The following is a 12,084-nucleotide window of genomic DNA, read 5'->3' as shown; positions in this document are numbered from 1 at the left end:
ACTTTCTCTTCTCTTTTACTTTGTCTGTGTTTCTGATGCTGCGTTCATACAGATCAGCCTACATCATAAGGTGGAATATATTTATATTCTATATTATCTACAGCAGCGATTCTCAACTGGAGGGTCGTGACCCAAAAGTGGGTCGCAGACAGCTGGTCAAAAATAAATAAACACGCAATATCTCTAATGTTGGACTTGTGCTTTATTTTGAAAGAAACATTTCTTTTTACAGGCATGCTGTGAAATGCATGTTGCACAGGTAAATATATAGATTTACATTTTGTGTGTTTTCAACATCTATTTTTGAAAAACTAACTTTGGTTGGTTGAACTATTAAAAAAAAGGACTGAGGCTCTTTGCATTACCACAGAATACATGAATTAATTAATTAATTAATTAATTAATTAATTAATTTATCAGTCTGAAAGCGCCCGATGAACGCAGGCTTTATCAGCTGACTTATTTTATTGATTTTACTTTATCAGTCATCAGATATAAATCTATATATTTCCTAAATGATGTCGTCGGTAAATTAAAGGATTGCATCGATGTCTAAATATTCTCTCTCTGTCAGCGTCAGACCAGATCCACACAGTGACGTGTTCACACATCACCTTTCATTGGACAGCTCGCTTTCTAAGAGATCTGATTGGTCAGGAGGCGGGGCTTTAGTGCTCAGTTGTGTTGTATATTTTTCTCTCATTTTGTTTGTTTTTGTTGTTATTCTGTCTTTTTAATGTTTGTTTGTCTTCATTTTGTGTGTTTATGTCATTTAAATGTTTAAATCAACGTTGCTCTCCTCTTCTTCCACTGACAGGTTTTCCTGAGAATGATAATTCAAAGTTTGGGGGCCGCGTGTCAACAGTTTGGTCTCCAGCAGAGACGCGTTTTCATAAATCATTTCCTGACGTTAAGTCAAGGTTATATGTTTGCCAGAGTGACTCCTGTAAATTACCTTTCCATTGATGATGCAAAGCAGCTTCTGTGGGATTTCAAATATTTCACTTGCAATTCACGGCTGTAAATTGAAGAGACGACCTTTTATGTTAGTGTTGGCGACGCTGCTTTTAATACGTACGACTTCACGTCTCTGCGTGGAACCAACACAGCTTTTTATTTGGAACACGTAGCTGCTTTTGTTCCACTCTCTCTCACACTGAGGGGGGTAATAATTAGCTCGCTACTGCAGGGTAACAGGTTTTCACTCCCGTCTGGCTGTGCGATGCTGTAATTGGTCCCCCTCATGTGGCACAGTATGGCCTCTGAGAACAAAGGGTTCCTGGTGGGGGGGTGCGCGCTGCTGACCTGTGCTGATCCTGCATAACAATAACAGGAAGCATTTACATACGCTGACACACTGTGGAGTGTGTTCACCACTTCATTAAAGCAACATCAATACCTGCTGATAGAAAAGAAGCAACAGAGGCACCAACGCCACATGACACTGGCCTGTCACTTTAAATTTAACATAAACCACATAAACCAAGGGCTGGGAGGTGTGAACGTTGCTTTATACGACCTGCTCACCTGGACCTGTTCACCACCTGAACCCGTTCACCTGGACCTTTTCACCACCTGAACCTGTTCACCATCTGAACCTGTTCACCTGGGCCTGTTCATCACCTAACCTGTTCACCTGGACCTGTTCACCACCTGAACCTGTTCACCATCTGAACCTGTTCACCATCTGAACCGGACCTCAAAGCGTTTTAACAACGGACTAAATGTACAAACTAAAACCAAAAGAATAAATGCAGTGATCACATCTCATTTTATGATAATCTCTGCAGCGTTTGTTTCATTTTCTTTCAAACGTGTTGAGGAAACTAGAAGATGCTAAATGTTCTTCTTTCTCTGAAACTGAAGGAACTCTATACAGACACCACTACACATGTTTATGTTTATTAGCACTCGAGACCCGGGGCCAAATCTGGCTCTTTGGAGCATCCAGTATGGCCCACAGGAGAAAATAAAAATGACAGAAAAAAACGTTCAACAATATTTTCAGGGCTCAGTTTCTTATATCACATGATTGAAGCCATTTTAATGTGAAACTGTTAGAAAAACTCAAATTATTCCATATTTACATTAGTTACATAGAAATTGGTCACAAAAATCTATTAAATTTAAAGTGTAGGGACTGATATCTGTCACTTATTGACTGGATATGGTTCATTTCTTACATGTTATGGTTCAGGGGCCAAATATGGAGCAGTTTGACCTTAAGTGGGCCACAGATTTCAGGTGATTCAACATTAGTATTCCCTGGTTTGCTCTTCCACATATAAATGATAAAGTATGTTAGTATTTCAGTCCCTGTAGGAACTTCATTTAAATTTCCCAATCTTTTGGGAATTTGTGGAAGTTTTTTCAACAATTTGAGATTCAAAATGGCTGCCATCATGTGATGTAAGAAGTGGAAAACTGAGCTCTGCAAATATTGTGAAATTTAATAGATGTTTTTGTATTCTGAGATATCTACTACTGAATTAGTTGATCAGTTGCAAAATGTTTCATGTTTTTTATATCATTTTTACTTTCTTGAGCGGGTTGAATTTCATGCTCTAAAGGGCCGGATTTGGCCCCCGGGCCTTGAGTTTGACACTTGTGTGTTAGAGGGTTAGGGTAAGAAGTTGCTGCTCATTTAGTGAGAGGTGAGCGTCTAGAGGGAGGATGGAGAGGTTAGAGGTGAGCAGATGGACTTCCCTGTGCTCCAGAAGAGTGGAATGGGCTGCAGGCCCCCCAGGACCAGCTGGAGGAGCGCTGGGACCATCTGACAATCACGCACACTTTTACTTCATGGCTCCTCTTTGTCCCACACACACAAAGATCTCAGCCAATCAGAGTCCAGCTGGAAGGATGGATGCTCCAAGTTCACACTCACGTCTACAGGTGAACACTCACACCTCAGCAGATCTTTACCACACACTCACTTTTTAACACGTTAGAATGACACTGAGATGATGACAGAGTCAACAAAGATCTTAGACCAGGAACTACTGCTAATTATCCAACAGATTCACTCACTACTTATTATGAACCAGATGAAGATTTTCATCATGTTGGACTGTTTCTGTGGGAATCTGTTTCTTTGTAGCGCCCTCTGCTGGCAGGAGAATAACACTGTTTATTAAATGGAAATATGACTAATGTCAGGCAACTGAAACTATAGCTAAACAAAAAGGAATAATTTATTGTCTAAATTCAGATTAAATCTGATTTAAATTAGAATCAGAAAGCTTACATGTGATCATAAATCTAAATTTAGCTACAGTGATATTTTATTTATTTATTTATTTATTTTAAAGGATTAAAAAATGAAATTCTGCCATATCAGTTACTTATTTATAGGTTTGTGTGAGGGGGATGGGCGTGTTCCCATGGCCACAATGACTCATTTATGTTTTAGATAATGGAGCTAAACGCACAAACAAGAAAGAAATAAACATTTTTATGAATCATATTTAAATTAAATACTTCTTCTTGCCTTTTTTGTTTTTATTTAGAATGTATTTTATTCCCTTTAACATCGACCTTTGAAAAACATTTAGTTGATTTTTCTTAAGTTAAATATATATTTTTTGACGCTTTAAAGTTTGGCGCTGCTAACATCTAGTGGCCAAACTGACTAAATAACATTAATGTGATTATTTCAGAATTGGGTCAAAAGTTTAAAATAGTTTGTTAATTTATTATAACTGAATATCAGATTAGAATGAAATTAATTAAAATGTGATTGTTTCATAGTTTTGTTCATTTTTAAATAAGCTTCAAATATATGCATATTTTTTTCCAGCCCAGCTGATCCTGGTCCTGGTCCTGGTCCTGGTCCTGGTCCTGGTCCAGATCCAGCTATGGTGTGTTCACTGTCAGCGTGGACAGTGTGTGTTACAGAAGTCTCCAGACTGGAACAGGTGGAGGACGTTGACCAGAGGGAACATGGTGAGGGACCCCAGTAGAGAACCAGTCTGAGCCACTGCTCCACTCCACACCAGGGCGCTGTGGCTCCGGTCCCTCAGGATCACCCCCACCATCACCTTCACATAGGACAGAGTCCCAGTGAAGAACAGCCAGGACAGAACCTGCAACTCACACACAGAGAGAAGGTTACATCAGCAGCGAGCAAAGGTCAACGCCCTGCTGATAAACTGCTTTACATCACAAGTGTGTTACTAAAGCTTTGTGTGTGTTATAAAATCTGTGTGTGTGTCACTCACGATGAGGACCTCTCCCACTACTGATCCCTGAAGGAGAGGACAAGGACTCATGGCCGCCATCACCATGTTGTAGCTGCCAAACGCCGTCCCTGATACCGTCAGCACTCCAAGGAACACCAGGGACCTGAGGGTTAGGGGTCAGGGTTAGCTAGCATGGTTAGCATGGTTATAAAACTTGTTTGTTTATATTCCGTACTTATATTGACACAAACACTGATCACAGCTTTTCAGTCCACGAGAACTTTCTCACAGATTGGAAGAATAAACTTACTGAGCTTCTAAGCTTTGACTCTTTTTACCATGTGTTGAGTGTCGTATTTATTTTGCTCTGTGGCTGACTGCGTTAAAGCTGCAGTATGTAGAATCTTCTCTCTGCTCCATTTTAAAACCAATTCTCAACGTCCCTTACCATTGTCTTTGTGAACGCTCTGAGTAACTGTTTTCTCAATAGAGACATAGTGACAAATGTAGGGACATTATCTTGTGTTAGTGGAGAGTTTTCTGGTGTCTTAGAGACTCTAACTTATATAGTGCAGCTTTAAGGTCCAAAGCTCCTAATCTGAGTTTGCATGTGTGGAAGGTTCTCATCAGTGTAACTCCAGTGATGAGTCACTTAATGATCTCACTTTTCGTCGCTTCGTCACTTCGTCTACCCCAGTGAGATGATGACCCTGAGAGGGCTGAACACTTCTTCTACAGCGGCTTGTATTCACGGTTTAAAAGCTCAACTAAAGGAGTTACTAAAGGATGAGTTTACTCAAAACATACTTAGAATTTAAAAAGCTGTAAACGTGCGACCGTAGAAGAAGTGTACAGCCAGTATGTCGGTGCAGACATACCCTTCTCCCTCAGGGGAAGTAGCGTAGTGAGTCATTTGTTGTTGTGACACACTCAGTCACATGAAAAGTTTATCATTTTCAACTTAAAGCAACTTGTCGCGCTACTCAACCACACAATTGAGTCTCTGGAATCGTGCGAGCAGCGTTGCTTGAAGGGAGGTCGCTTGATGTTGCGTCATTTACATTGAATTAGAATGTGATCGCACCATTAGAGATTAAACAAACATAAGGCAGGATTTGTGAAAAAATGAACATTCATTTTAAGTTTTTTAATGCTAATGGGTGATGAAGCGCTAACAACCAAAGACAATGAGCACACACACATTTCTCCCTATTGCCTTGAACAGAATGAGTGATACATTTTGTTCTGCTGTTCCGACAGCATGGAGAGACGGCACATTACTGGAAATAAAAAAGAATGAGAAGACGTCCTGGAGATTGAAAGAAAACAAGCAGAGTGGACTAAACTACCGTTTAGTTCCACAGATGTACGCAGAGGCATGTGCACAGGTCTTACAGTAAACAGTCACATAAACAGAGAGTAAATAAATAACCATGTCACAGTTGGAGCGTGGATCGGGACGCATTTTCTCATCTGGCCCAACAGTGAAAACCTCATTTTTGAAATGACATATGTACGTTTGTTTTAGTGGTAAACACCAATTGTTACGTCAACATCAGATTATCGCACGGGTAACAAGTGAAAGTGAAACACAAACAGGGGCGTAGTGCACGCAAGAGACCCATGAGATGTATTTATATAATTAATGTATGAAAGATAAAGATAATCCATGTAGTTATTCCTCTGCTCCTCCTCCTCCACTGGATCCTGTTCTCACTGTTACAGTTTAAGCTGCACGCTAACCACACCATGTGACCCAACACCACCACCAGTTCTACATATCTGTATGGTGCCGTCGGTTGGGTATCCATCCTCTAGTTACAGTAACTAATCAGCTGTGCTCCGTGAGAAACAGTTCCACTAACCACCGTGCTGTCACTATGGAGACTGATTTATACATCCTGCCCTATGATCCTTTAACTTGTTCCACCTTTTCTTTTGTCTCCACTCAGGTGTGCTTTATTTCCTGATGACCTCCCTCCACTATCTAAAGGTGCGTTCACATCAATCACAACTTCAGTGACTCTGGTGACTAGATTTGATTCTAAATCAATGTAAATGACGCAATGTCAAGCAACCTCACTTCAACCAACACGACTCACATGATTCCAGCGACTCAAGTGACTCATCACGGGCGATTTTAGGCAACTATAGTCACTGAAGTCACATTCGGTGTGAACACACCTTAAGGAGTGTTTGGACTCACTAACCGTGCTGTATCTGTGTGTATGTTGTTGGTTCTTATTGCTCGTCACTGACCTGTTTGGTAAGAACATGGCGATGGTGCAGGCTAACGGATTAGCCACGGACGCGAGCGCCGCCGACAGGTGATAGGCCAGGTTCCCGTAGGGCATGCAGGAGTAGGTCTGCACGGACGGCAGCAGCCCATTGGTCGCTGCGTTCACCCACAACACCAGGAAGTAGATGAAGCTCAGCTGGTACATTGAGAGTTTACTCAGGTGTTTGCTGCCTCCATCCTTGGTCTCCAGTCCGCCGCTAACAGAAGGAACGGTTTCCTGTACCAGAGTCTGCATGGAGAGCTCAATGGATCGAGGCAGTTTGTTCAGAGCGATGAAAGCGGCTAAGCTAACACACATCATGGCTGCCAGGAAGAAGAAGAACAACTCTGTGGAGAAGTTCGGAGGCAGATACTGGGTTTGTATGGACCATGAGACTTGGCCGGAGTGGTTTGAGCTGACGTTGACACACTTAGCAATGCCGACGCCCTGGGCTAAGGCGATCACGCCCGGAATGAAGCCACTCAGCCCCTCCCCGATGAAGTATGTGCTAACGTACTTAGCAGGAAGCTGTGTCATGAAGGGCAGGAAGGTGACGGAGGAGGTGCAGTCCACCAGAGACAGAAAGAAGGTGAGGACAAAGAAGGCGGTGCTGTGTGGGGCTCCGCCCACCACCGTGGTCCTGTCCCAGAAGAAGGTCAGCAGGACGCAAGCTAGCACGCCCACGCACAGGATGACGTAGACTACGTAGCGTTCCTTAAGGCGCCCCGGGCTCAGTCTGTGTATGAGGGTGACGAGCAGCGGGCCCAGGTTGGCCAGCTGGATGATGACGGTGAGGTAGGACGGAAGGTCCCACCCCTCAGGGAGGGCGGTGACCATCAGAGGAAGCTCCACCCACAGACCATTTACCGCCACCCACGAACCCAGCCCGAAGGCACAGGCCAGCAAGTGAACCAGAACCGCCATGATACCAGAGGAAGGACAGTCTGTAAACACACACACACACACACACACACACACATACACACACACACATACACACACACACACACACGCACAGACAGACACACACACATACACACACACACGCACACACACACACACACACGCACAGACAGACACACACACATACACACGCACACACACACACAAGCACAGACACACACACATACACACACACACACAGACACACACATACACACACACACACACACACACACACACACACACACACACGCACAGACACACACACATACACACACACACACAAAGGTTAAGATACACTAACACACAGTCAAAGGGGATAAAATCAGCTCTGTGTTAGCAACGCTAAGCTAACCTACGGCGATGCTAGCATGCTAACTCTGCTCCAACTGCACAGATACAAAAGCCATGTTGTAAAGGTCATACTAACGTACTACTCATACTAAATGTGACGTCTAAATGAGTATGTAGTTCATTCACATTAGATAGTATGAAAAGACTGAGTAGGTGAGAAATACCAGGATGTACAGTATACTATATGGGGACATTTTTTAAGTATGCACACTAATCATACTCAACCGTCCCATGATGCATTGGGAGCTGAATGTAAAATGGTCCTAGGACCAGCTTCAAGCTAAAAATCAAACATCTCCTTTTCAAAATAAAAGCATCTTTTCTTGTCTTCCACTAGTTTTTCTAACATTTTTGTAAATAGGGCTCTTATTTTGAAGTTAACAAGAAGTTTTGTCAGTAGCACAATGGAGGGTCTCTGAAATTTTCAGAAAAGTTTCCCACGATGCATTTGGAACCTACAGTGTTAAAAACCTGAATCACACTGAGGCTAAATATCTCTGTTGATTCTCCACCTTTATTTTGAAAGTTCTGAAAACATTTGAAGTGAGAAAGTGACCAAGTAGAATATCACCATGTGCTCATTTGATCCATAAAACTCACGTAAACACATTTCATTCACACATTTACAGTCAGACAGGAGAAAACTACAGCTCAGCTGAGAGTCTCAGACCAACCTTTACGTTCCTTACGTTCACTCTGATCTCTTCATGATCCACCAAAGCAGCAGCAGAACGCCGTGTCAGTCGGTGTGAGGATGTGACCCCATGCCTTCCTACCGTCCCAGCAGACATAAGCCTTGTTTTCATCATGTGCAGAGTTTATGGTCAGAGCTGCTGTGGTCAAAGTCCACAGGATAACACACACACACATGTAGAGCAGTCACTCCACGGAAAAATACTTGTAACAGCTGACAGTGACCTTCAGACCAAGGATCAGGATCAGAATCAGGAGGGAAAACACCCTCATACTGGCCCTCATTTATCCACCTTGTGTGAAAACATGTTTAAATGTGAGTTCACATTGTGTCGTATACAGCAGGACCAACGTGTGATTTATTAACATGGGTATCTGACTAATCCCAGCTCATAAATGATCAGGTGATGATAAATCCGGCGGCTAAATTTCATGGTCATTAATTTGTTACGCCCTCCTTTAAAGGAGCTCATTTAAACGCAGTGTGGAAGAGAATCAGCTACTGACGTCTGCCCCCCTGTGTGCACTGAGAAGAATTACACTAGATAGATCCTGAAGACACACACAGATGACATTTATATCAGCCTCAGTTCACACGCTTTAGACAATAAATATCACAATAAAAAAATGTAACAAAACTCTTAAAAAGCCTTAAAAACTGCAGTACATTTGTAAAAGTTTAAGGAGGAGCAGAGATTTAAGCAGAGATTATTCACCATCACTTGTATGTTCTGTGTCACTCTGAGTATGTTTTGGCTAGCAGTGATCATGGATGGTCACAGGTTCTACTCCCAGTCTGCTTCTCCATTGGTTCTCATACTGTTTTATTTGAGTTTTCTGTTTGTGTTTTTCTCGTCTTTGTCGCCCTCTGTCTGGTCTCTGTGTAAGTACAGAGAGATTCAGTCGTAGTAGTTGTTTCCACACAGGTGTTTCTTATCTCCTGGTTATCTTCCCTTTAAAGACGCAGTTGTGTGTTTACTGTTGGATTATACTCCATTTGTTCCCACGGTTTGCTCCTTTGTGGTTTCCCTTGTGAGTACATCATAGACTCTCCATTTACTTACTTTGTTTAGATATGGAGTTTTAATTCAAACAGGTGTTAATCTATGGAAGTAAATATTTGCCATCAGAGTTTGAATTCGTGTTTTCAAAGCTAATTTTTTTAGCATCAAAATCAGAATTTAAATTTCAAAGCCATTTTCCAGAATGCTTTTTTACTTCGGACAAAAAAACATCAGTCTAAAAAAATTCACCAGACAAAAAATGTGACTGGTCAGAGATCACATCCGGGCAATTAAGGAAAAGCAATAGATCCCCTTCTCAATTATCCAACATCCAGCCAATCAAGTTACGCTCCATTGGTCATGTGACACTAACGCTGGAAGATCAACATCCCAAAATCTACCAGAAACAAAGTAAAGATGGCTCTGTACTGTATGCACCGGCTGTAATATCACCAAGTTTATCATTGTACCGGTCGTTAGAGCTATTATCTTTACCAGGGAGCAAATATTGTTCATGGTTATTGTTTTCAGGAGTTTTATTGGGCTTTATTTATCGGTGATTAGTTCCTATTGAATCCCGCCAGGCGGCAGCATTGCTCGGAAACACTTGGAAACCATTTTTTATTTTATTCTATTGATTTGGAACGATTTGAGCCGGCAGTATGAGTACACCCTCAGTCATGAAGAAAGCACTCATGCTTTAAATAACAGTATTGAAGGTTTTAAAATGGTGAAGTATGTTGAATTTAACTCTCCTTAGTGTTACATTCCTGCCCAATGGCTTCTTAATTGAATCCACGCCACCAGGGGCGGATCTACCAGGGTGGCATAAGGTGGCAAATGCCACTCGACAACAAAGCCTTCCCCCCCTAAAGCTCACCCTAATTTGTACACACGGACACGGAACTATACGGCCGAGGTCCGCTGACCGGTAATGCCCCTCTGCGGCTTCTTGACTGCAGAACCAACATTCGAAAACACCAACAAAGAAGACGCAGATGTATCGCGAGAGCGGTACGGAAGTGCGTTGTTTACAATAGCGCACAAGAGGAAAGCGGTAAAAACATAGCGACCAACTCTTACGCATTTGCCGTGAGCAGTGAGCACACATTTGTATCACTCCAAAAAGAAACAAGTCGTTCCAAAACAGACTCTCCCTCCCTCCATGACTGACGTTCCACTGCCTTCAGACATCGGTGAGTGTGTGTGCTCAGGTTTTGCTCGTTTGAGTGTGTTTTGTGCGCTGCAGTGTGTGTGTTCACAGATTGTGTAGGTTTGAGTGTGTGTGAGGCATTGTGCACTGACGTGTGTGTGTCCAGTGTGCGCTGAATGTGCACACGTATATGTAGCATCATAATCAGTGTACCCTTCTTTCTTTGGTTATTCTGTTTTAAAACCAAATCCAAATAACAAATTAATGGTGTGGTTATTTTTGTTTTACACAAATTCATCATATGCCCCTTAAAATAAGTTTTTATACTTAGTTATATAACAGTGGCATCATTAACATGTCAATGTTAAAATAATACTAATAATAATAACATTAACATGCCAGTGACACTTGTCCCTATCTGGTTACAGTTTGTTACAGTGAAAACAACTGATTTAAAGCCATATTTTTGTAAAACTAAAAACATATTGCACCATAGTAATTGAAATAAAACTACTACTACTAAACTACTTTGTTAAATGTTACAGAATGGTTCTTCAATGTATTTTTTTTCTAGATCCGCCCCTGCACGCCCCTGATTAAATCCCTACTTTGTTTAATTTTCACCTGCACGTTAAAGTAAAACACATGATACAGCTGCTCACTCAGAGCAGTGCAGTTACTAAAAGTGAAACAGTGTTTGTGAATGAAATAAAGAGTGAATTATATCTGACTCTGCTCATGGAGCGTCACAGAATAACTATTCATTCCCACATTTGTCATGATTTGTTTAGGTGTTCTTTCAAATAATTTGAAAAAGGTTTCAACTAGTGTACGTATTTAATGTGGAGACACTGGGAAAAATGCAGGGACCAGTTTATTGATCTTATCGATCAGTGTGTTTACAGTCCTTATGTTGGCAACTTGACTGCTACGAATTATAGTTAATAAATTTAAATGTAGTGTTCTACCTCTTTGTCTTCAATATTATTTTGAACATTATAATAATTTGAGTTAATGTGCAGTTTATATCCTTATATCAATGCTCTTCCTTCAAATGTCAGCCGATTTATTGGTTATCCACCTATTAATCGGTATCGGCCGGTTAATGAGCTTTTTTTACGTTTCAAACAACGTCACAAAGTCTGAAAATACACAAAAGTTTGTTTTTTCTTATCAATAGTTGCTTAAATTTGCATGAAACTCCATATTTTGATGAATCCATGCCGTATCTTCAGTCTGACACCGGTATCCTGGGCATACATCCGGGCATTTCCAGCCAACAAATCCGTCCATTGAGCGCACAGAGCGCATGCGTAGAACGGCAGGTCCCGCCTTTATCCAGCTCTGATTGGCCAGGGCTGAAGCCCGCGCCCACACTGTTTTATACCACCAGTTTCTACAGGCTCGGAGCTTTACAGCGCTGTGTGTCGAGCGTTCTGATTGGTCAAAGCACTGCTCATTAACATAATGTGTAACTGCGA

General features: G+C 41.7%; 1 protein-coding gene across 2 annotated transcripts; it reads right to left on the bottom strand.

Moving 5' to 3' along the window:
- Window positions 1–3,483: 3,483 nt before the first annotated feature.
- Window positions 3,484–8,564, bottom strand: slc52a3-1 (solute carrier family 52 member 3-1). 2 transcript variants are annotated; one of them, XM_028453322.1, is made up of 4 exons: window positions 8,428–8,564; window positions 6,438–7,401; window positions 4,218–4,341; window positions 3,484–4,082 (listed from the first exon to the last, which is right to left on the bottom strand). In XM_028453322.1, exons 2-4 carry the CDS (start codon window positions 7,379–7,381, stop codon window positions 3,870–3,872), a joined length of 1,281 nt encoding a protein of 426 aa, XP_028309123.1. In that variant the 5' UTR covers window positions 7,382–7,401; window positions 8,428–8,564; the 3' UTR covers window positions 3,484–3,869. The 2 variants fall into 2 exon arrangements, with proteins under 2 accessions (XP_028309123.1, XP_028309124.1); XM_028453323.1 differs by having other exon boundaries at window positions 8,443–8,547.
- Between the last annotated feature and the right edge of the window lie 3,520 nt (window positions 8,565–12,084).

The sequence above is a fragment of the Gouania willdenowi genome, chromosome 7 (assembly GCF_900634775.1).
Source record: "Gouania willdenowi chromosome 7, fGouWil2.1, whole genome shotgun sequence".
Classification (NCBI taxonomy): Eukaryota; Metazoa; Chordata; class Actinopteri; order Blenniiformes; family Gobiesocidae; genus Gouania; species Gouania willdenowi.
The sequence above is the reverse complement of the archived record's forward strand: the minus strand, read 5'-3'. Positions and strand labels throughout refer to the sequence as shown.